The 27,770-nt window shown below is 35.5% G+C and overlaps 1 protein-coding gene across 11 annotated transcripts in view; it reads left to right on the top strand.

Annotated features, from left to right (window-relative positions):
- The window catches only part of CDC42BPA (CDC42 binding protein kinase alpha), a 314,680-nt gene that overhangs the window by 181,336 nt on the left and 105,574 nt on the right, over positions 1–27,770 (top strand). For 9 of the 11 annotated variants that reach the window (XM_033195253.1, XM_033195258.1, XM_033195256.1 and 6 more), the window contains exons 12-16: positions 1,951–2,084; positions 8,736–8,978; positions 9,224–9,334; positions 17,282–17,529; positions 26,535–26,640. In XM_033195253.1, coding sequence (XP_033051144.1) covers positions 1,951–2,084; positions 8,736–8,978; positions 9,224–9,334; positions 17,282–17,529; positions 26,535–26,640 — 842 coding nt within the window. The remainder of the gene's footprint in view (positions 1–1,950; positions 2,085–8,735; positions 8,979–9,223; positions 9,335–17,281; positions 17,530–26,534; positions 26,641–27,770) is intronic. The other 2 variants (XM_033195259.1, XM_033195263.1) reach the window with 1 other exon arrangement.

Raw genomic sequence — 27,770 nt, 5'->3', positions numbered from 1 at the left:
GAGCCAGTATCGCACCATTGCACTCCAGTCTGGGTGACAGAGCAAGACTCCGTCTCAAAAAAAAAAAAAGAAAAACAAGAAATTCTTGAAATCCTAAAAATGTTAAAAACTTGAACTAGAAAATATTTAAATGTGTTTGAAAGAAATTAATTGAAATAGAAATATTCCCCTATGAAATGCCAAAATTTGATAAAGTGATAAAATACAGTTTTCTGAATATAAGACTAAACACCATGATTAAGATTAAATACCCTATGATTTTTAGTTTTATTCACATAAGCATTCTTTAATTGATACTGTTCAGATACTATGAAAACCAGTTAATACAACGTTGCATCTTCAAAAGTTAACTGTGCTATTAATAACTATACTTTCAAAGTAAGTTTGAAATCTGTAAGTTTATTGCACTGTTACCGGTTATTTATGGAATGTAGTACTATACAATGCATGATACACTAATACATTTAAGTAATTTTTAGACTGCAGGTTTCATCTACGCAAGTGAATTGCTTTTCCCACTAGGACTAACATATTAACACTACTTCATTTATTGAAAGCATCAGTCTCAACAGTATACAACACTTTGTGCACTGGTTCAGACACATTAACGTACAAATGAATGACTTGAGGATACTGTATAGATTCTGCTTCATTAGGTCTTGATTGGGGCTTGGTATTCTCCATATCTAAGTTCCTAAGGGATGCTCATGTCACTTGTTTGGGGATGTCACTTAGAGCAGGGATCCCCAATTCTCGGGCCACAGACTGGTACCGGCAGACTGGGCCGCACAACAGGAGGTGAATGGCAGGTGAGTGAGCATTAGCGCCTGAGCTGCACCTCCTGTCAGATCAGCGGTGGCATTAGATTCTCATGGGACCGTGAACCCTATTGTGAACTGCTCATGCAAGGGATCTAGGTTGCATGCCTCTTATGAGAATCTAACTAATGCCTGATGATCTGAGGTAGAACAGTTTCATCCCAAAACCATCTCCCGGACTCCTGGGCCATGGAAAAATTGTCTTCCACAAAACTGGTCCCTGGTACCAAAAAGGTTGAGTATTGCTGACTTAGAGTAATAATGTGTAAAGAACAGAAAATATCCAGAGCAGAACTGATAATGAATATTGTTTAGATTTCTCTGTATCACTGACTTCAGTTCTTTCCTAGTTTACTTTTAATACCAGGAACATTTCCTATCAATTTATTACATTTTAAGGCATAGGTTAAAATCAATAATGTTGTTGTTTCTTAATATCCCCTCTTATCTGAGAATGTTAAACATTATTTAATAACATTACCATGTAAGGTGGAGAAGTCAGTGCAAGATTTCCTGGGCTCTAGTCTTGTCTCTGATACATATTTTGCAATGTGACTAGGCAAATTATTCAACTCCCTGAGTTTCTTCATCAAAAAACAGAAGAATTGATTTAGATCAGGAGTTTTTCAGGTATTTGCTTTTTGGAAATCAGAGTTTATTCTTCAGATAAACAGTGGTGAAACTAGACTGGGTGATTTGGAACCACCCTGTTAGAATCAAAATCATCTTACACAGTAATTTGACTAACATCAGCCTTAGGATGCTTACCAACACTGCAGTAAAACTTGCCTTTTTGTTGTTGTTGTTGTTTGGGTTTCTTGTTGCTTGTTTTAAATTTTTAATTGGTCTGAAGGTGCTGTTTTTGCAAGTTTTTTTTTTCATAATGAATCTGTAAGGCATTTCTGCACATAAATTTTGCACATCTTCACACTGGCATATGCAATTCACCGTCTTTACAGTGAACTGATAAGCATTTAATTTGTCAAGAGTCATACTGGTATACACTGTCTATCAGTAGACCTAACACCAAATTCAAAATACTGATTAAAAAAAAAAATTTAGTTGTTTTACCTTAGGTTCAATCATTTGCTTTTATACAAATAGTAAAAGAAACATTGTCTTTTGTTTTTAGAACTGAGTCATTTGGAACAGCAACTTGAAGAAGCTAATGCTGTGAGGCAAGAACTAGATGAAGCTTTTAGACAAATCAAGGCTTATGAAAAACAAATCAAAACGTTACAACAAGAAAGGGAAGATCTAAATAAGGTAAAATATGTGAATAGATCATTAAAGCTTTTTCTGTTTTGAATCTTGTATAATAAGAATACTGAAAGCATTCATAATGAATTACAATAATACATAGTATATTTTATCTTTTTAAAAGTTGGTTTAAAAATATAAGGATTATTTTGGTATATGTCATTTGATGAGTAGCTAGTAATAAACTTTTAAATTGTTGAAGCTTGAAAGTTCAGAATCTTTTGTTCTTTTAGAAAGTTAATAGTCAAAGGACTAGATTAAAAGTGAATATTATTGAAAAAGAAACACGAAGAAATAAGAAAATAGTAGAATCTGTTTAGCATCTATAGAAAAAATTTAAAATACAGGCATATTTTCATTATAACTTGCTGATAAGAACATTCTTAAAATATAATTTAAAATTTCTTTGGTTATTGTTTTAAATGTCAGTTTTTATCCTTCAGAGCAGCATGGGTAAAAAAGCTAACGTCATTTTCATAAGAACTTTGTATAACATTTAAACATTATTTTAAACATCAAGAAAATTTATTGATAGCTAAGACTCTGTAACATAGCCCAATAGGGTAAATAATATGCAAGCACTAGAGAAAATACTTTTCTTGAACCACATGCTGCTAAGCACTGTGACTTTCATTAATAGAAAAATGTTGGGACTAATACTAGCCATTGCAAACAAGAAATCTGTAGTTTATGGCATAGCATAAGTTGTATTCAGTAATGTAATATATTAATATAATGCACTGATAATATAGAATGAATGTAATCCTCTGGGGGAAGATTTCAAAGTCTTTGTGCCGGGAAAGAAATGGAGGGAATTAAAAATAAAACAAATAACCTTTAGCTGGTGAAACTAATCAAAAGGACTAAAAGAGAATGCAATTAAAGATAGACCAATACATTTTTACTTTCTTCTTAATGCAGTTTCAACCAATTTTTTGTATAGGCCCGTTTAAATTCATTGCCAATTTAATAATATTTGTCATTTAAAACAGTTAGTGTTCTATTTGCTTTAATAATATTATAGTAATATTAATGGTTTACCATTTTATATTTATTGGTAGGATTACTCAGCCAAATGTAGTTAACATAATGGATGTTATGCTTCCTGCTTTCTCCTCTTCTGAGAGAGTTCCTTGGAAATCTAAAGAGAAGGATCTTGGGTTCTTTCTCTAACCCTTTGAAAAGAGGGTGAAAATCTGATAGCTAGATTTATAGTGACAGATAGTCACCAGTTTTTAATGTTTTAGCATGAAAAATCCTTTTCATATATTTTGAGAAGACGATAGTGCTGACGAAAAGAAACAGATGATACCAATACAGGATTTTGAGTGATTTGCTTAATATCCTATAGGCAGTAGAAAATGATTTTTCTCCACATTCCTTGCCAACACTTGTTATCCTTTGTCTTTTAAAAAAAAGCCATCCCAATAGCTGTGAAGTGGCAGCTCATTATGGTTTTGATTTTTACTTATCTTATGACTAGTGATGTTGAATACTTTTTCATATAACTATCGGCCATTTGTATGTCTTCTTAGAGAAATGTCCACTGAGGTCCTTTGCCCATTTTTTGATTGGGTTAGCAAATATTCTGATTTTTTATAATGCCAAACTGTTTTCTAGTATACCAACTTCCATTTCCACGAGTAGTGTATAGGAGTTTGTGTTCATATTACCAGATTTATTACTTTTGGCCAATCTAGTCTAAATTGAGATTTTAGGTTTTAGAAAATGTTTGGTTGTGGTCTTAATGCACATTTCTCTAATTACTAATGAGGTCAAGTATCTTCACATGGGTCTATTGTCATTTACATTTCTTTTGTGAAATGTTTCTTTATATCTTTTGTTTATTTTTCTGTTGGGTTGCTTTTTTCTTACTGGTTATAAGAATTCTTGGAAATATTTGGACATTCTAAGCTTTTGTGAGTTATATGTGTTACAGACATCTCTCAGTGGCTTATCTTTTTGCTTTTAGGAATCTTTTTATTAAAAAATGTTCTTAGGATTATTGTGGCCAGATTTATCAATATTTTTATGGTTAGTGTATTTGCTGTCTTATATTTAAAAATCTGAGATTTTAAAAATTTCTCCTAAATTTTTATCTTAAAGTTTAAAAATTTTAGAGTCTGTATCTCAACTATGTTTTGAAAACTGTGAAGATGGAATTTTGATTAAAATTACATTTAATCTGCTGGGCATCGTGACTCATGCTTGTAATCCTGGCACTTTTGAGAGGCCGAGGCAGGAGGATCACTTGAGTCCAGGAGTTTGAGGCCAGCCTAGGCAACAACAGAATGAGACCCAGTCTCTACAAAAAATAAAAAAAATTAGCGGGGTGGTGCACGCCGGTCATCTCAGCTACTCAGGGTGCTGAGGCAGGAAGTTCATTTGAGCCTGGTAGATTGAGGCTGCAATGAGCCATGATCATGTCACTGCACTCCAGCCTGAGCAACAGAGGAGGACCCTATCTCAAGGGGAAAAAAATGCATTGAATTTATAGATCAATTTAGAGAGAATTAACATCATTACAATATTGTCTTTAAGTTCTTACTATATATATTTATTACTGTTTTTCTGAATATACACACAGATTATTTCCAGAATAGAATGGATTGTTATTACTTACATACAGCAAAGAATAACTACATGGCTCCCTTCTGTGCTAAGTCTTACCTCAAGAGAAATACCCTGAGAGCTGGCAGGATAAAACCCTACACAGAAGGAATCTGTATTGTAAATGAGGAGCCTTGAAAACATTTATCCAGGTGTTTACATAGAGAAAAGAAGCAACTGCTTCCTGCTTTCTCCTCTTCTGAGAGAGTTCCTTGGAAATCTAAAGAGAAGGATCTTGGGTTCTTTTTCTAACCCTCTGGAATATAGATAAATATTTCCACTGTAAATATAAGCCCAGAGTCTTCTGCTCCATCAAAGGAAGCCCCCTTGGTCTAGGCTCCTACTCTCTGCCACCCCACCTTGAAATGTAAACACATAACCTCCAGAAGGTAAATCTTAGTTTTCTTACTACTAAATCAGTTATAAGTTACTTTTTAAGACTTTCATTTAGCCCAGGTTTTGGTAAAATTTGTTCAGAAGGGACAAACTGCAAAAAATAAGAGTTTCTCTGTATTCCTAAAGTCTTTTTATTCGTAAACATATCACTCCATATATTTAAAGTTCTTTTAAAATGTTCTTCCATAAAATTTCATACAGAAAAGACTTTCATTTCTTTCCTTGTTTTACTGTATTAGCTAGAACCTCAGTACAATGTTGACTAGAAATGATAATAGCAGGCATCCCCATCTTGTTCCCCAATTTTAAAGAAATTGCCTCTCACTAACAATGTTTGTTGTTTTTAATAAATAATTTTTATCAGGTTAAAGATTAGTTATTCCTATTTTGTTAATAGCTTTTTATTTAGAATGGGTATTGACTTTATTCAATGTGCCCTTCTGTTCTCTATTGATATGATTATATGATTCTTGTCCTTCAATAAGTTGGTGTGGTGTACTACATTTGTAGACTTTTTCTTTTTTTTTTTTTTTTTTTTTTTTTTTTTTTTTAGAGTCGGGGTTTCACTGTGTTAGCCAGGATGGTCTCGATCTGCTGACCTCGTGATCTGCCCATCTCGGCCTCCCAAAGTGCTGGGATTACAGGCTTGAGCCATCGCGCCTGGCTGACTTTTTCTAATATTAAGTCACTGTTATATTTCTGGGTTAAGCCCAAATTTCTTATAATACTGTGATAGTATAGATAACATTTATGTAGCAAATATCTGTTCTAATAACATTGTTGTGAAAGCTTTACATATGTTAAATTATTTAATCTCCATCACAGCCCCATGAGTTAGGTGATATCATTATTATTCTAATTTTATGAATGGTGAGACCAAGAACAGAGAAATTAGTTCACTTGCTCAAGGTCATAGAAATAGAAAGTGGTAGAGCTAGATTTTCAGCACAAGAAGTTTAGTGCCAGACTTCATGCATATCTACTTTCTATATCACTGGAACTGATTTACTTATTTTTAAAAAGGATTTTCACGTTTGTTTTTATAAGTGAGATTGGCGTGTTATTATTTTTCCTCTTTCTTTTCTTTTTTTTTTTTGATATTCAGATTATACTGGTCTCATAGAAAGAGTTGAATTGCATTAGTTCTTTTTCTCACGGACCAGTGAGTTATTTTTAAGTATCTTTTAAAATTTTCAATGTATGGAGTTTTATTTTTTTTTGTTGACTTCTAATTTAGTTACAGTGTCATTACAGAACTTGCTCTACGTGATATCTGTTCTTTGAAATCTACTGATACTTGCTTCGTGGCCTGGCCTGTTCCATTTTTAAAACATTCAATATGTGTTCTTGAAAATAGTTTGTGTTCCAATTTAGAGAGCAAGCTTCTGTACATGAAGCTTGTTAATTGAGCTTTTCAGATCGTCTTTATATTCACTGTTTTTTTGCCTACTTGGTTTATCTATTAATGACTAAGAAATTAAAATTTTTCATTATAGTGATGTTTACCGATTTTTCTCTGAAGTTCTAACAGTTTCTTTTTAATGATTTTGAGACTATCTTATAGAATGCACAAAAGTTTGGGATAGTATTTCTTCTTAGTGTATTGAATTTTATCATTATGTAGTGACATTCCTTATCCTTAATAATACTTTTTCTGTTGAAGTCAAGATTTCATTTCTTAATCCAATATAATAGATGGCCTTTAACTGGTGATTACTAGTAAAATGTCATCACTAGTGGAAACTCTACATTTATGAATCAAGAAAAAATTTTAAAAACCCAAACCAGAAGTGTTCAAAAAACAACACTCTTTGGTAATACCAAAGAGAAATAAAAGACCGTAAAGAAATCGGGGGAAAAAAAGACAAATCACCTATTCCCCATCCTCAAATAAGGCGGGAGGAGGAAAATTAGACTAAGAACATACACTGAAGAAGTAACAACAGCAACAGAAACAGGGTAAAATATTTTCAAAGACATAAGAAGATAATTAAAATTATATACCCAAAAAATTACTTTTCAAGTCTGAGGCTTCATATAAACAAAAACTGGCAGAGCTTCCATAATCAGATCTGCACTAAAGGAACCATCAAAGTTTTATCTCAGGAAGAAAAAACTGATTTTAGAGATCTAACGCAGATTGAGTATCACTTATTTATCTGAAATGCTTGGGACCAGCATTTGGATTTTGGAATATTTGCATTATACCAGTTGAGTATTTCTAACCTGAAAATCCAAAATCTGAAATGCTCTAGTGAGCATTTCCTTTGAACATCATGTTGGCACTCAGACTGTTTTGGATTTTGAAACATTTCGGATTTCACATTTTTTGGATTAGGGATATTCAACCTGTATTACCTCTTTATAACTTTCTTTGTGTTGTTATTGGCCAGTATTTTAGCTGTATCTTTTGTTTACTGTACAAGTGTGTATATAAGATTATACTATAAAAATGTTAACTTTGTACAGTGATGGATGCATGTCTTTAATTTTAAGATTTGTATTTTTTCTTTTTTTTTTTTTTGAGATGGAGTCTCACTGTATTGCCCAAGCTAGAGTGCAACTGAGTGATCTCACCTCACTGCAGCCTCAGCCTCCCAGGCTGAAGTCATCTTCCCACCGCAGTAGCTAGAACTATAGGTGCACACCACCATACCTGGCCTTTTTTTTTTTTGCATTGTTATTTTTTGTAGAGATGAGGTCTCACAATGTCGCCTAGTCTGCTCTTGAACTCCTTGGCTCAAGCAGTCCTCCTGCGTCAGCCTCCCAAAGTGCTGGGATTATAGATGAGAGCAACTAGGCCAACCTTACGTTTTCTGTTTCTGAATGTTCCATACAGTTCTTCTATAAATCTGCTTGGTCATTTTTAATAGCCTTTTGTCATTTTTTCATTTTTATTATTTCATCTTTTATTCCTTTAAACATTTCATATGTAGCAATTTTGTGTTGATATCTAATGATTTTAATACCAAGATACCTTTGATGTTTATTTTTATTGTTTTTGTTATTTGATTGTGGTGCTTTGTTCTTTGAGTAATTTGGAATCTGTGGTTGTGAGCTCATTCTTGTTTGTTCTTAATATGTGAAAAATTCAGATTTCATTGCAGTTCTTTCCCCCACAGAAAATCTGCATTTCCTTTTGCTAGGAGGCAGGTAGTGGTACTGCCATGAGTCCACTTTAGCTCTGCTCTAAGTTTCTCTCTTCAATTAGGGAGTCTCCGGTTTAGTTTCTGTCTCGTTGCTTCTGGCTTGAGGTGTAGCCTCTATGTCAAGGGCAATGCTTGTTTTTTATGAAAACAACCTCACAAATATTTATCAAATTTTACAAATATTTATTTTGACCATCATATCATTTATTCCTAAACTTTTCCCTCATTTGTGGAAATTAAGGTACTATAAGGTTAAATTAGCAGCTCCCGTGCATTTACTGTATTAGCATAAGGAATTGAGACCATATCAGGACACCATTCCATTAAGAAGTAGTTTATTTATGTCAGGACACCATGCTGTTCAGAAGTAGTTTATTTATTTTAATTTGTCCTAAGGTGAATAATTTTGGCTCTTCTTGACCTAATAATAGCTATTCTGATGGCCAAATTTGGTCTCTAGGTTGCAGAATTGGTAACTTATATTCTTTTTACAAAACTGTAGGAACTAGTCCAGGCTAGTGAGCGATTAAAAAACCAATCCAAAGAGCTGAAAGACGCACACTGTCAGAGGAAACTGGCCATGCAGGAATTCATGGAGATCAATGAGCGGCTAACAGAATTGCACACCCAAAAACAGAAACTTGCTCGCCATGTCCGAGATAAGGAAGAAGAGGTGGACCTGGTGATGCAAAAAGTTGAAAGCTTAAGGCAAGAACTGCGCAGAACAGAAAGAGCCAAAAAAGAGGTTAGTAGTCAGGCAAATTTTGTAGTGCCCATGGGATAGTGATTAAAGCTATTTTTTAAGACTAGTGATATATATATAATTTTTTATTTAATATTCTTTATTTTTATAGTTTGTTAATATTATTTAATATGGATTTAAACATTTGAATTATCTTCCCGTTACAAGGTAAATTCTCATTGGGATAAATGTTTTGTTTGGAAAAAGATTATAATCATGAAATCTGCTTTTTTCATTCTGTTTTAAAGCTGGAAGTTCATACAGAAGCTCTAGCTGCTGAAGCATCTAAAGACAGGAAACTACGTGAACAGAGTGAGCACTATTCTAAGCAACTGGAAAATGAATTGGAGGGACTGAAGGTATCTTTTGACTTCACATTTATGAAGCTTAATTAATTTTCTTCTCTTTAGACTTGTTAGGATTGTTAGCTTATACACTATATTCAGTGTGCAGTGAAAACTAGTCATTCTTCAAACCTAGTATTCATAATTCTCATTCTTACCAGTAGGAAGCTGATACTGATTTCTTAATTATACTGAAGAAAATGGAGGACTATGTTTAGTGGGAAACATGAAGCTATCAGGAAGAAGTTAGAATGTTTATGAAGGACTGCCTGCCTACCCAAGATGTACTGGTAATCTGCATGGGAGTCATGGTTAGATATTCAGAACCTCTCTATATCTTATAAACGACTCAGGAGAAGCTCAGGGGTAGCTTTGCAGACACTTGTGTTTGTTAGGATAAGATGATAATGGGCATAGTTTAAAACATCTCAGCAGAAGGTGCTTTGCAAGGGAAATCCTTGAGCCGTTCTGGAGTTTGACTACCTATTCTTAACTTCTTGCTTCACCAGTTACTAGCTGTGTAACATGTAACATTGGACAGAACGTTATGGGGCTGGGCACAGTGGCTCATGTGTGTAATCCCAGCACTTTGGGAGGCCGGGATGGGCGGATCACCTAAGGTCAGGAGTTTGAGACCAGCCTGACCAACATGGCGAAACCCCATCTCTACTAAAAATACAAAATTAGCCAGGCATGGGGGCACACGCCTGTAATCCCAGCTACTCAGGAGGCCAAGGCAGAAGAATTGCTTGAACCCGGGAGGTGGAGGTTGCAGTGAGCCTAGATTGCACCATTGCACTCCAGCCTGGGCAACAAGAGTGAAACTCTGTCTTAAACAAAACATAACAACAGTTAACCTCATTATACTTTAATTTTCTCATCTCTAAAACTATTTCATGTCAAGAGTGCATACATACATTTGTAAGCTGACACGTTATAAGTGTTCAGTAACTGTTAGTGTAATAATGGTATCATGTATATTACAATGAGTGAATTAAGATCAAATTGACGTGATATTTTTACCATACTAAATAATAGTCTGAATGTGGTATCTGCCTTTTATCTTTTTTGACTCCAGACTTTTTCCATCCTATTTCCTCTGCTATACCTATCAGGCCTCATTTCACCTACTTCTTTTAGGACCATGCTTAGTCTACTGTCCAATTATCCATAAATGTAAGAATCATACTACTTAAAATCTACATACTCCTGTACTGCTTCTTGGAATTCTGTTAATACCTGTAGCTTAGCTCTTATTGTAATTATTTATTTGCAAATCTGTATATTTCCAACTAAACTGTGACCTAGCTTATTGAAAATACAGACAGGTATATTGTTAATTTGGCCCTGGCAAAGGACCAGATATTTAATACTTGTTTAATAAACCTGTTAAGTTAATGAATGAATCATGTGGTAGAATTGGTCAGAACTTACTTTTTCTCTGACAATTGAATTTCAGTGGTTGCAAGTCAAATTCCTTTGCTATAAATGGAAATATAAACTCTTGATTTGATTCTTGTTTTTGTTTTGGGAGTTTGTTTTAGTTCATCATGAATTCATAGTCCTGGTTAGCTTTATGAAGTAGAGATGTGTATTCTATATACATCTGTACCTCTAGAGCAGGATTAGTATATAGAAGTAATTACATCACCATCCCAGATACTTTTCAGTCAGGGCCTGCTTTGTTTCCAGCACTATTCTAGGAGCTTTGGGTGGTAAGAATAATAAAGTACAAACTAGAAGAAATCTTAGGCATTATTTTTATTTGAGAAAATTGAGGCTCAGAAGAGTTAAATATTTTATAGTCATAAGTGATAGAGTACAATATAAACCCACGTTTTCTAACTTTCATTCACATATTTTATCTAATAGTTTACTTTTTATTTTTTTCTACAATAAACATTACTGCATTGGAAACTGTATCATGTTTACCTACTTGCCAAACACATCTCTGTGTCATCTATAAATTTGAAATAATATAACACTTACCTAGTAACTTACTAGTTAATGCATTTAACATGTATAGGCCAGAACCTGGCACATAGTAAAGGGTTAAAACATATTTTGGCTGTTTTAAAGATAGTAGGAATCTTCACTTCATTGAGAATACTTTTGACAGACTTAAAGAGAGAAATAGCCCTACAAAAAGAGTTAAAGACTTCAATATCTCACTTCCAATAATGAATAGAACATATACACACAAGATCAATAAGGATATTGAGGTCGTGAACACCACTATAACCAACTAGACCTAACAGATACAGAGTCAGCCCTTCATATCCATGAGTTCTATATTCCTGGATTCAACCAACCGTGGATCAAAAATATTTGGAGGAAGAAAATTAGATGGGTGCATTTGTACTGAACATGTACCGATGATTTTTCTTGTCATTATTCCAAAGGTAAAAACTGCTTATATGGCATTTATATCACATTAGGTATTGTAAGTACAGATCGTGACGTTTTAATCAGCCACAGACTGCATATACAACAATGATCCCTAAAGATTATAACGGAGTTGGAAAAATTCCTGTCACCTAGTAATGTCTTGATGATCTTGAACCTGTGTAAACCCTATATTAATGTGTTTGTTTGTGTCAATTTTTAACAAAAACATTTCAAAAGTAAAACAAAAATTTTACAAATGAAAAAAACTTATAGAAAATGGATATAAAGAAAGATAGCTGGGTGCGGTGGCTCACGCCTGTAATCCCAGCACTTTGGGAGGCTGAGGTAGGTGGATCACTTAAGGCCAAGAGTTCGAGACCAGCCTGGCCAAAATGGTGAAACTGTGTCTCTACTAAAAATACAAAAATAAACTGAGCATGGTGGCGCACTCCTGTAATCCCAGCTACTCTGGTAGCTGAGGCATGAGCATTGCCTGGACCTGGGAGGTGGAGATTGCAGTAAACTGAGATTGTGCCACTGCACTCCAGCCTGGGTGACAAGAGTGAGACTCTGTCTCAAAAAAAAGAAAAAGAAAAAGAAAAAGATACATTTTTGTACATCTGTACAATGTGTTTGTGTTTTAAGTGCTACTACAGAAGAGTTCAGAAAGTTTTAAAATAGGAAATAGCTTACAAAGGTATAGTAAGCCAAGTTTATTATTGGATAAATAAAATTTTAAAAATAGTGTAGCCTAAGTATAAAGTGTTTATCAGATCTCCAGTAGTGTACAGTAATGTCCTAGGCCTTCGCATTCACTCACCAGTCACTAACTCATCCATGCCAACTTCCAGTCCTGTAAGCTCCGTTCATAATACTTTACATAACATACCAGTTTTTATTTTTATTCCATACTTTTGTGCCATATTTATACGCAACATATCATTTTTTATCTTTTATATCATATTTTTACTGTATCTTTTCTATATTTAGAGACACAAGTGTTTACTATTGTGTTACAGTTCTGTGCGGTATTCAGGACAGTACCATACTGTACAGGATTGTAACCTGGGAGCAACAGGCTATACCCTATAGCCTAGGTGTATAGTAGACTGTGCCATCTAGGTTTGTGGAAGTACAATTTATGTTCACACAAGGACAAAATCAGCTAATGAGATGCATTTCTCAGAACATATCCCTGTCATTTAGCAATATGTGACTGAAATCTAGAGGTGATTTAAAGTTTATGGGAGGATATGTGTAGGTTGTATGCAAGCACTGTACCATTTTATATATGAGACTTGAGCATCCATGGATTTTAGGTATTCAAGTGGGGTCCTGGAACCAATGCCCTATGGATACTGAGGGACAACTATGTATAGAACTTTTCACCCAACAACAGCAAAATGTACATTATTTTAAAGTACACATGGCAGATTCTCCAGGATAGACCATACGTCAGGCCAAAAAACATCTTAGTAAATGGAAGAAGATTGAAGTCATATAAGGTATCATCTCCAACCACAGTGGAATGGAGCTAGAAATCAATTACAGGAAAAGAAAAAACCTGGAATGTTCAAAAATATGTGGAAATTAGTGAACACACTCTTAAGCAACCATAAGTCAAAGAATAAATCACCAGGGAAATTAGAAAATACATGAATGAAAATGAAAATACAATACACCAGAACTTACAGGATGCCATAAAGGCAGTGCTGAAGAGAGAAATTTATAGCTATAAATGCCTGTATTAAAAGGAAGGACTAAAAGGGAAGAAAGTAAAAATCAGTAACCTAACTTTATACCTTAAGGTACTAGAAAAAGAAGAGCAAACTGAATCCAAAGATAGCAGAAGGAATGAAATAATAAAGATTAGGGCACAGCTAAATAAAATAAAGACTAGAAAATAATAGAATCAATAAAATCAAAAGTTAGTTGGTTAGAAGTCAACAAAATTGGCAAACCTTTAATTAGACTGACCCCTTCCCAATAAAAAGAGCTAAAGAGGGAGAGACATTGCAAATAACTAAAATCAGAAGTATAAGGGAAAATTTTATTACTGACCAACAGAAAACGAAAGAATTATAACAGGAACAACTGTATGCCAACAGAGTAGATAACTAGATGAAATGGACAAATCCTTAGAAGGATACAAATAACCCAGTATGACTCATGGCAAAATAGAAAATCTCCGCAGACCTGTAACAAGTAAAGACATTGAATCAGTAATCAAAAACCTTCTGACGGACCCTCACGCACTCCACAACCCCATTCCAGCGGCTTATTTAAAAAAGACGGGCAACTTTCTGATAAAGAAGAGTCCAGGACCACACCACTTCACTGGTGAATTGAACCAAACACTTAAAGAAAAATTAACACCAATCCTTCTCAAACTCTTTTTTGAGAAGGCACCTGTAGTCCCAGCTACTCCGGGGGCCAAGGCAGGAGAATCACCTGAGACTTTGGAGGTCGAGACTATAGTGAGCCATGATCGGGCCACTGCACTCCAGCCTGGGTAACAGAGTGAGACCCTGTCTCAAAAAGAAAGGTACTTGAGACTTGAACTTAAAATAAATCCACCCAAGTTGCAGGCTGCAAGATCAACACACAGCAATCAGTTGTGTTTCTATAAGCCAGCAGTGAACAATCTTCAAAGAATGTTAAGAAAGCAATTCCACTTAACAATTGCGTCTGAAAGAATAAAATACCTTGAAACAAATTTAACCAACTAAAAATGACGAAACATTGCCAAAAGGAATTAAAGAAAATCTAAATAAATTGAAAGACATCTCATGTTTATGACTAGGGGAATTTAATATTGTTAAGATGCAGTACCTAAAGTTATGTACAGCTTCAACTCAGTCCCTATCAAAATTCAGAGTCTTTTTTGCAGAAATAAAAAGCTGATCCTCAAATTCATATGGAATTGCAAAGGACCTGGACAGCCAAAACTATCATTAAAAAAAGGACAAAGTTGGAGGACTCATACTTCAGAACTTATTGCAAAGTTACAGTAATCAAAACAATGTGGTACTATCATATACATAAAACTCTCTGCACAGTAAAAATTTTACTTTTTAAAGTATTTTCAGCAACCATGTAACCAATTTATCATGTATCCCTTAATTTTGATCTTGTTTCTTTTTAAAATTGTAGAAGATTTGTTGGTTTTTCTCAGTGTTTCTTCTGTCGCTTCAAAGTTTGGCTTGTCCTCCTCTCAAAGAGTTTTGATAAGTATTTAATTCTGCTTTCTTTTGGATGTTTGTTGGGTCTAAAAATAACTGTTTAATCTGTTTGGAGTTTGTTTTGCTAAATGGTATGACATGAGATTCATTTTTGTTATTTTATTGCTAGCTGGTGATTCCAATTTCATTTATTAATCATTGCCTTACCTAGTGCCTGAAGATGTCTCATATATTGAATTAAATTATTTCGGGGAGCAGATCTGTCACAGTGATACTTTAGTAAAGAGTTATAGTATGTTTTAATATTTGAAAAGTATATTTTCCCACTCACCCCTTGGTATTTTCTTTGACATTTTTACCAGTTTATTCTTATCCACGGAGTAGAAACATGTCTCCGTGCCCTTCTATCCCCATGTTTATAAAGAACTTTTAATTAGAATTATGTGGAAGATAACATGAAAAATATTGAATACATGTCCATTTAATCTTCCCTTTTAAATAGTTTGTTTCAACACTTTTAGGTTTTTTCATATAAATCAGAAATTTCTCACTGTTATTCTTCCGTTAACAATGAAATTTTTGTTGTTTATTGCTTATTTTAATATCTGGAAGTATTGATTTGTGTTTATCGTATGCTATTGCTTTACTCAATTCTCAGTTCTAACACATTTCACTAGATTTATTTGTATTTTCTATGTGAACAATTAAATAGAAATAATAGATGTTATTTTTCTTCACAATATTCATATTTTTAACTCCTTTACATGTTGGTGAGAGAGACTATTTTACATGTTGGTCTGAAATGAATGTTGCATAAGAGTGATAATGGAAGACATCCTTTTTGTTGATGTTTCTGAATTTACTCAATGTATCTCTAAAGGCTCACCATAAATAGTATTTGGATAGCTCAAAATGGATACTTTTAAATTAAAATAATTACTGTATTTTTTTTATGTGATGGTTTTATTGTGGGACTTAGGGTAGTATTTGGAATTATTACTGGATTTTATAAAATGCTATTGGGTAGGGGTACATTCTGAGATTATCATTTGGATTTTAAAATTTAATCTATTAAAATAATTCATTTTATGACACAGTTATTAATAAGTTTGCTGACATTAAATTATCTTCAGTGCCTGCAGTAAAACCTATTATTTCTTGGTAGGTTTTTCTTTTTTACAGATGGGTTAATATCATTTTCATAGCGATGCTTAAGAGCAAGAATCTGCCTTGCTCTGGTTCTTCTCAGGTTAAGCAGACTTTTGCATGTTAGGCTGCCTAATAAACCATTGGACAATCTGGATCTGGCACATGAAAAAATTTTTTTCGATAAATGGTTAATATTGCAGTGGACACGCCAGGGCTATTTCTCTGGCCCACATCACTTCCTTTGCTCTTTTTAAATTATATACATCAAATATGAAGGAGTCAGGGTATTTTTCCTTCTACTTTAAGTCAACTACGCTTACCAGTTTTATTGCCCTTATGACTGACTTCAAAAAAAAATACACTGACCTCCAGATCTTGATTCTTTGTTGTCCCTAAACTTAAGTGCATAGGTTCTTTTAGTTTTAAAAGTTTTATTGCAACTGGGGAGACAGATAAGATATAACAAATTAATGACCTTTGGAAAATTACAAAGCTTAGGAAATCTTACAGTCATAATCTGTAGTCTGTATCAGTTTTCTGTTTACCCTTTAGGCAGTACCTGGAAGAATCTTTGGACTTTACATTTTCTTTTCTTTCTTATTACTGAGAGAATATTTCAGCCTTATTTCTAAAAAGGTAGACTTCAACCCAATTTCTTCTCCTTCTTAATCGTATCTGAAAGTGAAGAGACCTATCTTTTTTTTTCTAGTGTAGATATGAAGGAGATGTTAGTTTAGACCTCTGCCATTTCTCACAGGACTGTTGCAAAAGGTTTCTGTCTTTATTTTTGTACATTCTACTCTACCATTCCTTTGTCCATTTTAATTTTTTTAAGACACAGATGTCCTTAAAACTTTTTATCAGTTCCTCAACAGATTTAGGATGCAGTTAGATTTTTCTCTCACTCCATATACCAACAATAATTCTAAATAAATTAGAAATTTAAATGTAAAGCAAGAAATCATGTAAGTCCCAGCTAAAAATTTGACTAAATATGTAATCTGTGTGTGAAGAAAACTTTTTAAAAGTAGCAACAAAGACAGACTATTAAGGAATGTAAACTGAGGAAAATATTTACAATATATAGCAGACAAAAAGTTAGTAGACTTAATATAGAATTTTATTTTTGTTAGGATGTACAAAAAATGCAGTTATATGAATACTCATTTATATTACAGAAAGAAGTTATTTAATATTTTGTTATTCTTGTAGATGCACTAATCTTTAGTTATTACTTCTATAGCAAAAACAAATTAGTTACTCACCAGGAATATGCAGCATAGAACATCAGCAAGAGATAACCAAACTAAAGACTGATTTGGAAAAGAAAAGTGTCTTTTATGAAGAAGAATTATCTAAAAGAGAAGGAATACATGCAAATGAAATAAAAAATCTTAAGAAAGAACTGCATGATTCAGAAGGTCAGCAACTTGCTCTCAACAAAGAAATTATGATTTTAAAAGACAAATTGGAAAAAACCAGGAGAGAAAGGTAAGAATCACATTATTTACTATATAGTAAATACTTATTGAGTACCTGTTTTGTGTCAAGTATTGGAGATACATAAACAATAAATATATCTTAGACCTAAAGAAGACCAAAATCAGGATTGGCAAATAGAAAATTATAATGTAGCATGATAGAAAAGCGGATGGAATGATAAGTATAGGAGCACATATAGGGAAGGCACAAAAGATAACTTTGGTACATCTAGGCTTTCTGAACAAAATTACTTCTAGCTCGGCATGATGGCACACACACACATACCTGTAATCTGAGCTACTTAAGAGACTGAGGCAGGAGGCTTACTTGAGCCCAGAAGTTCAAGCCCAGCCTAGGCAACGTAGTAATACCATATCTCTACCAGGAAAGAAAAAGAAAAAAAAAATGATAAACTTCGAAGCTGAGATATAATTAGTGAGAAAGAAGTAGCTAGGGAGGAGTGTCCAGGGAGGATGTGCTAAGATCTAAAGGAAAAGGGGGACTTGCCACCGTCAGAAAATGAAAGATGTTTACTATGACTGAAACATAAATAGATGGGAGTGAGAAATAAAGCTGGAAAGTAAAATAGACGCAAAGTCATAACAGAGTACAAGGCATTTGCACATTATCCTCAGGCCATTGAAGGAAGGTGACATGATTATATTTACATTTTTGAATGACCACTCTTGCTACTGTGTAGAGAGTGAAGTGGGAGGAGCAGTCTGAAGGTAGGAATCCAGCTTGGAGAGATGAGGTGTGGGCCTCAGGTGGTGATAGTGAAGATGGAGAGAAGTGGATGGATTCCATCTACTGAGAAGATAGAACCTGGAGAACATAATAAACAGCTGTGAGAAATGAGAGAGCAGGAGAAATTGTCAGTTACACTCAGCTTTCTGGATTTCAGGAAACTGAATATATGTTACTGTCATTCTCAGCTTATATTGGAAGCCCGAGTTTATTCAGTTTGTTGCATTTATTCATTCAGCAATATTTTTTAACCTACCATGTGTGACACACTGTTGTAGGGACTGGTACAAAAAGACAATAACAATGAAAAAAATTCCTGTCCCATAGAACTTTCTATAAGTAAAACATAGAATATATCAAATAATGATAAATGCTAAGGACAAAAAATTAACAGGGAGTAGGGTCTATGAAGCATTCAGGGGAGGATCAAATTATATAAATACAGGATGGCCAGGGAAAACGATACTGAGAAGGTGATTGATTTCTCAGTTAAAGACTAAAGAAAAGGTATTTATACAGATGTATGAGAAGAGCATTCTACATGGAGAAGAGTAAGTTTTTTTACAAAATAGTGAGGAGGCCAGTGTGCCTCAAGTAGAATAAAGGGAGAAGAATAGTAGAGGCAAGTGAGAGAGGCAACAGGGGCCACATCATGTAAAGCCTTGAAAGTCATATTTAGTGGATGCATAGTTTCTTATTCTGAGTAAAACTATTGCAGGGAATTACAGTCATGAATCGCTTAACACCAGGGATATTTTCTGGGAAAGGTATTGTGATGTGATTATATACAAGATTTTTTTTAAAAAAAGGGTACACCTATATAAGGCACTTATCATAAATGAAGCTTATAGGACTGGAAGTTGCTCTGGGTCAGTCACAACTACAAGGTCTTCAGGGACAGTTACACACGTGGAATTGTCATTTCCTATGACAACAATGCCTTCTTCAGGAATACTTCCTGAAGGACCTGCCTGAGGCTGTTTTACAGTTAACTTTAAAAAAAATATATTAAGTAGAAGCTGTATACTCTAACGATAAGAAGTATAATATAGTAAATATATAAACCAGTAACATAGTCATTTATTATTAAGTATTATGTACTATACGTAATTGTATGTGCTATACTTTTACACTGCCAGCAGCACAGGTTTGTTTACACCGACATCACCACATACGCATGAGTAATGCTTTATGTTAGTACTTTAAGACAGTTACAGTATCACTAGGTAATAGGAATTTTTCAACACCACATAGTGTTCCCATAAGATTATAATAAAGTTGAAAAATTTACACAGTTATGGACTAATACATTATGGACTAATGGCAGTCCATAGTTGATCAAAATGTCATTATGCATTACATGACTATAGTAGAATTCTGAGCAGAAAAGCGACGACTGATTTGTGTTTTAACAGGATCACTCTGAATAATAGGTTAAGAGTAGTCTGAATTAGGTAAGAGCAAAAGCAGTGAGACCACTTAGAAGACGACTGAAGTAATCCAAGCAGAAGATGACAGTGGCTTTGGCCTAGGGTAATGGCAAAAGGGATAAGAAGGGTTTAATTTTAATGATCTTTAAAGGTAAAAATAGCAGTGTATTGGTGGACTAGATATGATATGAGGGAGAAAAAGGAAGACTCAAGAATGATACTAAGGTTTTTGGTCCAAGTGGTTGGAAGAATATATTACTAGAAAGGACGACTACAGGAGAGGCAAGTTTTGGATTGGGAGTATTATCAAGGGCACATTTTTCCCCCAACAAGACTCTTTCATAAACAGAAAGAGCTCATTTTAAGCAGTTACAGTTGAGATGCTTATTAGACATTCAGTTGGAGATGTCAAATAGGCTGATGTATAGACCAGCCTGGATTTGGGAGAGGGAGGTAAAATCCTGAGAATATTATCACTTCCATGGCATTTAAAGCTCTGAGACTATATGAAAACACTTAGTGAATGGGTACAGATAGAATAAAATTTCCTAGAACTGAGCCTTGGGGTACTCCAATTTTTAGAAGTCGAGAGATGAGGAGGAACCAGCAAAGTGGATAGAGAAAGGGCAGTGAGAATGACAGGAGAATAACAGGCAAATTTAGTGTCCTCATGTTGGCAGCGGCAAATCCATACAAGTTTGCAGCAACCTCAGTTCTTGCCTCCTCAGAATAAAGAATTAGACCAAGGGGCATAAGACAGAGGGAGAGACCGAGGCAAGTTTTAGAGTAGGAGTGAAATTTGTTAAAAAGCTTTAGAACAGGAATAAAAGGAAGCAAAGTACGCTTGGAATTGTGCCAAGTGGGTGACTTGAGAGATACAAGTGCATGATTTAACCTTTGACTTAGTGTTTAACCTTTGACTTGGCATGCTTCTGTGGAGTTGCATCCCTTCTCTGATTCTTCCCTTGGGGTGGGCTGTCCACATGCACAGTGACCTGCCAGCACTTGGGAGGGGCTGCATGCACAGTGTGTTTACTGAAGTTGTACATGTGCTCACTTGAGGCATTCTTCCCTTGCTAGTCTAGTGCTCCTAGAAGAAGATCATATGCCACCAGTTAAACTCCACCATTTTTTCTCTTAGTGTGTATGCTCGAGCCCACTTGCCTAACTCCTGAATCTTATTGGGAAGCTGCTGATCACGTTTCAGGCATTTCTGTCTAGTGGGAGACTGCCTTTTCCTGGCACCAGGTGTGATCAACTGTTATTTTAGAGACGGTTTAACAACCACCTGGCCATCACCTGATGTGGCCATTCCTGGTTGGGGGTGTGGGGGCAGGGGGTCCCTCCTGTCCTGCTTACATCTGCCTGACTGCCTACTGTAACAGCGGAAACCAAGTGAAGAAAGCACATAAAGTCTGTCAGCATGTCAAATAAAATGAGTTCTGAATCAAGTGAGATAAGGACTAAATAATGGCATTTGAGTTTAGCAATATGAAGGTCATTGGGGACTTTGATAAGAACAATTTTAGTGGAAAAGCAAAGGCAAAGACCCTACAGTAGGATTAAAAGAGACTGGAAGGAGAGCAGTTGGAGACAGAACATAGAAGTAAAACTGTTGTTAGTTGGAGTTATCACACAAACAAGCAGTGAAATCAGGTAATAGCTAGAGGAGAAATTATCTCAGAGACGATATTTTGCTCTTTGTTTTTGTGTGTGTGGTTTTCTTTTTAAGATGGAAGAAATAACAGCATGATTGTAATCTGATAGAAATTGTCTCATAGATGATTGGAGGAGAGAGGAGAAGAGGAAAGTACTGGAGAAAAGTACTTGCGTACTTCAGGATGTTCATAATGAAGGGATTGGCCTTACTCAATCTGTTTTTTTTTTTTTTTTTTAACCTATCAGAAGAGAGAGTAGAGTATATTGATGTAGATAGGGGTGGTGGGAATTTGTCTGTGTTGAGCTCTTTTGTTGAGTTGGCCATATTGAACTTGCAGTGCTTGGAGGATGTCTTTGTGGAGATGTCAAGTCAGCAGTTTGAAGGCCACAAAAGCTTCAAATGTAGATTCAGAGATCATCAGCTGAATACATAAATAAAACCAACTAGTGTCATTGATGAGATACCTCAGGCAGCATGTGTAGAGAGGGAAGAGACAGCACCTAAGACAGAATACTGAGGAGCATTGGTATTTACAGGAAGGGTAGAAGAGTCACAAAGGCAACTGAAAAGAAGCCAGGAATGTAGACTAAAAACTAGTAGAGCATGGGATCCCTGAAGTCAAAGCCAGACAGCATGTCAAGAGGGCAAGAGTAGACAACACTGTCGAAAGTGGCCAGCCGATTGGATGTAATCACAGTCAGGCCAGTGTTGAGTTTTGAGAGAGCTGTTTTCTTGAGATGGTGGAGGCAGAAGCCAGATTTTGGTGTGGTGGAGAGCAGCTAAACCATGAAAAAGTGGTTACAGAAACTGTTTCAGGATGCTTACCAGTGAATGGGAAGACAAGGATTTGGGAAATGAATTGTAACACAGGCTATGGGGAGAATTTGTTTATTTTTAATATGGAAGAGACTTAAAGCTTGTTTAATGCTAACAGGAAACAGGAAAAAGATCTTCTGTGTTAGGAAAGCTTCCTAAACATAACTACATTTAACATCTGTCTATAGATAATAGTGAAGTGACACATTTGCTTGGAGATGGAGGTTAGTTTATTTTCCTTGAATTTGTCATTTAAATTATAATTTATTTTCAATAATGTTATGTAGGAGATTTTTAAGATTACACTTTTAAGATCAACCATTACTTATATTCTTTGTTCATCTTAAAGCAATCATATATAATTACCCAGCCTGATCCACATGAAATTTCATTCATTGCTAACATCCTGTAGCATCCATCACATTGCTGTAGATATAAGCCTGTTTGTACATAACAATACAGTCTTCAAAAAACTTATTCCTTGCTGGGCACGGTGGCCCATGCCTGTAATCCCAGCACTTTGGGAGGCCGAGGCGGGCGGATCACCTGAGGTCAGGAGTTCGAGACCAGCCTGGCCAATATTGTAAAACCCCATCTCTACTAAAAATACAAAAATTAGCCAGACATGGTGGCATGTGGCTACTCAGGAGGCTGAGGCTAGAGAATCACTGGAACCTGAGAGGCGGAGGTTGCAGTGAGCTGAGATCACACCACTGCACTCCAGCCTGGGCTACAGAGTGAGACTCTTGTCTCAAAAAAAAAAAAGAAAAAAACTTATTCCCCTTTTTTCCTTAGAAGATTTTTTATGTCTTATTAAAACTGTGTTTACTTCTAAGGGTAAATAAGTTATCATGCTCCACAGAACTATCATTTTAAATAAACTTTGTAATATTAAAATAATAATAAATGTGTATGTATGTAGATGTAGGAAGGAAGGAAGGATTGAAAGTATTGATAGAACTGTTGGAAATTTAATTGAACTTTTAATACTATCTAGAGTTGAGAACAAGGAATCATTTTGTGGTTCATATATCCTCCTCTTTCCTCTAACCTCTCCTTTCACCACACTTTCTGGTATATACGTAATCAAATAAGGTGAGCATAGGAAGTCTACAAATCACAGATGTTTTCCTCAGATTTCTAAATGAAACACAAATAGATGTTATTAAGCATACGTTCATTGAATTCATTACAAGTAAATGAGTGTGATTTTTAATTTTAAGGGAAAGGATGAGGATTTGGAAGCATCAGGCTATAAGTAAATAAAGCAGGTGGTACAATAGCCAATCTGGAATACTGTTATTTTTAATAAAATCAGGCAATACAATTCCATTCTGGCATTTTCCACTGTCATTGCAGACTGTCATCTGGGACACCTACCATAGTGTTTCTCCAGGATGCTAGCGCCCTCTCACTAGTGTATTTATTAATGCCTTGGTGAAAGGACTGCTTTCTGGGTGTTCTGAAGTGGGTGCTTCGTGGGTGGCTGACCAGGTTGCACATAATAGGTCCACTCTGACATTCTCATCTCCTTGAGCCAGTAATGCTCCAGCTAATTGACTGTAGGCCACTGTTGGGTCCAAAGTCCAAGCTTGAATTACTCAGCCTAGCGGTGAAAAACTACACCTGAATGTTGAGTCAACACATTAAACCACAAATCCTAGATGAGTATGTGCATTTGATAAATCTGGCTATATTTAATTTTTTATTTACCCACCTTGGGGTAACACCCTTCTGACCTGAAGGAAGAAGCTGAGGCACAGGATATATTTAAAGAGTTTGCTTGAACCAAAGTGAGGACAGCTGCCAGGAACACCCTTCCAGGTTACCTTGAGGAGCGCTCCATTAGATCTTTGTTACAAGTAGGTTTTTAAAAGCAAGAGGAGACCAGGGCTGGGCTGATACAAAGTTGTTTGACAGGAATTTTCATTGGTTTACAAAATAACATTGATTAGTGATGGCTATTCATTGTTGAACTATAGCGTGTGAGTCATGGTGTCCAATGTATGGCATTTTATGGCTACTTGGTATCAGTTTAGAGCCCACATAGCAAGTGGCCTCAAGAGGTGATTAATTATTGAGCTCAAGGTGGGAGTGAGATGTGACTGCTCTCACATTTTAAATACCTCTCTGGGCCTGATAATTTAAATGGTCTCACATTCCTCAGATAAAAAAAATTTTCTTTCTCAGCTCTTAGAATTCATTTCTATATGCTGCCCATACTCCTTCCAATATAAATTGGCAAAATCCTTTAAAACCTTCATTGCTTTTATATCTAATCTCTGCCGTGATCTTAACTGTCATCAGAGGCCTGAAGGCAATGACAAGTGATTGGGTAGGTGTTAAAGATACTTGGCCTCCCCTTTTGTGGTAGCTATTTCAGGTGAAGGTGATTTATGCAAAAAGTGATTTATGCAAAAAATGATTTATGCAAAAACAGGCTGGTTGCCTCAGGTTATAGCTGCTGCGGGGAAAGGGATGAGATTGCTTCTACCTGCAGAGGTTTGAAGGGATATGAGGGTTCAGAGTTCTCAGCACTGTCTTTTGCTGCCCAAAGGTTCCAAAATGTTGTCCAAAAGACAGAAACTGAGGCAAAATTCATATAAAGTTTATTTGGGCCAAGGTTGAGGACTGCAGCCCAGGAAACACAGAGAAGTGCTCCAGAGAACAAAAAAGAGGCTCAGGTTTTTAAAGAAAGACACATCAGGAGAGGAAACATGCAAAAGTCTTTTGTCAGGAATTCTCATTGGTTTGCAGAAATAACATTGATTAATGATTGGATGTATATTGTTGACCTATATAGGTTGTGAGTAATGGTGTCCAGAATATGGCATTGTTGGGTTAATTTATAGCTATTGGTGACACTCAGTCTGGAGTCCACATAGCCGGTAGATTACTTAGCTCAATTGGGAGAATGAGATGTCACTGCAGTCACATTTCAGTGCCTCTCTGGCCGTGCTAATTTAAAGGGGCTCACATTTCTTGTAAAAAATTTCTTTTCTTTCTCACATCTCACGTCTTGGGGACTCCACTCATTCTGAATCCACACCCTTAGCCTAAGAGGTTTGGTCAGTGTTGTACAGATCAACATTTTGCACCTTCTGATGGGATGCACTGAGAGACATCGTCCTTGTGGTATTCCAGCCAAAAATGAATTCTTTGGGACTAGTCATAAACATCAGATGACCCCAGGTTGAGTGTCACTGTACACAATTAGAGACCTATACATTATAAAACTGTTGTGAGCGATAGGGAAGACTGAGGAACTGTTCTAGACCAAGGGAAATTGAAGAGATACGACTACTAAATGCAACATATGTTTCTCAGTTGGATCCTGGCCTTGATAAGAAAAGGAGACATTGTTGGGATAACTTTAATTGGGTCTGTGAATTCAGATGGTAAGTGTTCTAGTAATGTTAATTTTTTAAATTGAGAGGATTGCTTCATGATTATGGCAGAGTGTCCTTGACTTTGAGAGATACACACTGGAGTATTTAGGGGTAATAAGGCATAATATCTGCAGCTAGCTGCCTCTCAGTGGTTCTGAAGAACACTAATGAAACTAATGGAGAAAATGCAGTAAAATATTAACAATTGGGGAATCTGGGTTAAGAGGATACAGCAATTCTTTGTACTATTCTTTAACTTTTCTATAAAACTGAAATTATTTCACAGTAAATTTTTTTAAATTTCTGAACTCATATAAATTCTAATTATGAACAAAATGTTTGGAATACTACTGTTAATCAAATTGATAACACTAGGAAGTGACTCTGGCCTAATATTAAATAAGGGCCCAGCAACTTTGTATTTTGTAAGAATATTGGTCTCAAACTAATTTGCCTTTGGATAGAACATAATGAATGTGAAGCAGATGGCAACTATTATTTTCATTTTGGTCCATTATCAACCTTGATGAGACCTTGTCTGACTGTATAAAGTAGCCACCCTCTCCCAAATACTATTTATTGCATTACCATATATATATATATATAATTTAGAACTTATTATCTGAAATTAGTTCATTTTACTCACTTTTCACTGGCAATCTGCCTCTACCAGAATATAAGCTCCGTGACAGCAGTAGCTGTCAAGACCTACAACAATTCCTTGGCACCTAGTAAGTGCTCCATAAATATTTGGTAAATGAATGAACAAATCAGTATTATTGTAATATAAATTCCTGGAACATGCTTTCACCAGGCCTGTCACTACTTATAAACAAGCTGTATTCTCTGGGGACAATATTTCTGCAGTTCAATCTGATATTTTATGTTTTATGTAACTATTGGAAAAATAATTTCAAGTTTTCAGTTGACCTTTAATTCCCTTTTTTCCTTTTGTGTTTTGAATTGTGTTAGTCAAAGTGAAAGGGAAGAATTTGAAAGTGAGTTCAAACAACAGTATGAACGAGAAAAAGTGTTGTTAACTGAAGAAAATAAAAAACTGACAAGTGAACTTGATAAGGTGAGTGATTTAGTCTCATATTAATTGAATAGTACATGCTAGATGTTCAACACTTTTAGGAATTGTGGATATAACTGTGTATTTGGCATACATTTTTGTTTGATAGTCTTTCTCCTGAGTTATATTGCTTCTATGATATACACAATTCTTTGTTGTCTTCTAAAGAGAAGTTATGCTTATCTCCTTTTATTCTTTGTCCATTTTTTTTTTTTTTTTGAGCCTCTTATTTATTTCACTTTCCATCCGTATTAGTCCATTTTGGGGTTACTATAAAGAAATACCTGAGACTGGATAATTTACAAAGAAAATAGGTTTATGTTGGCTTATGGTTCTGCAGGCTGTACAGGAAGTGTGGTGCCAGCATCTGCTTCTGGTGAGAGTCTCAGGAAGCTTTCAATCACAGAAGGTGCAAGGGCGAGGGAGGGAGCAAGAGAGAGACTGGGGACGTGCACACACCTTGGAACAACTGGATCTCACTGAGTGAGAGCTCACTTATCACCAAGGGGATGGTGCTAAACCATTCATGAGGGGCCTGCCCCCATGGTCCAGTCACCTCCCACCAGGCCCCACCTCCAACACTGGGAATCACATTTCAGCCTGAGATTTGGGGGAGACAAACATTGAAGTCGTATCACCATCTGTTCTCTTTCTTACTCTTTTCTTTCATATATTCATCATTTGCCCTGTCATGGATGGCTAAGTTCAGGCCAAGTTAAGTCTGGCCCTTGGCAAGAACAGGGACGATTAGGCCAAACCTGGAGAAATTGTAACAGCTGATTCATATTCACAGAGGAGAACTGGTAAAGCTAGAAATGATACCAGGGTAGGTGATAATCTAAGGAAACCATCTCAGCCTAATTTCTAGCTTGAATACAGAATCATGTACTGAACTGAGAAGTAGCCATATTCGTGAACAAAATTTCAAATACTTAAAGGAATTTTTTTCCACTTAGCATCTCAAATTTCTCAACTTCCCACCATTCTGCATTTCTTGTGCTAATTCCTAACAAGGAGTTGTAAAAATCCTAATATTAACTAGAAGTTTATTGTTTGTTTGTTTGTTTTGATACAGTCTCACTCTGTCGCCCAGGCTGGAGTGCAGTGGCGCAATCTCAGCTCACTGGAACCTC

This window comes from Trachypithecus francoisi, unplaced genomic scaffold (genome assembly GCF_009764315.1).
Source record: "Trachypithecus francoisi isolate TF-2019V2 unplaced genomic scaffold, Tfra_2.0 Lachesis_group5, whole genome shotgun sequence".
In the NCBI taxonomy this organism is placed as follows: domain Eukaryota; kingdom Metazoa; phylum Chordata; class Mammalia; order Primates; family Cercopithecidae; genus Trachypithecus; species Trachypithecus francoisi.
Note: the sequence above shows the minus strand (reverse complement) of the source record. Positions and strands in the feature narration are given on the sequence as shown.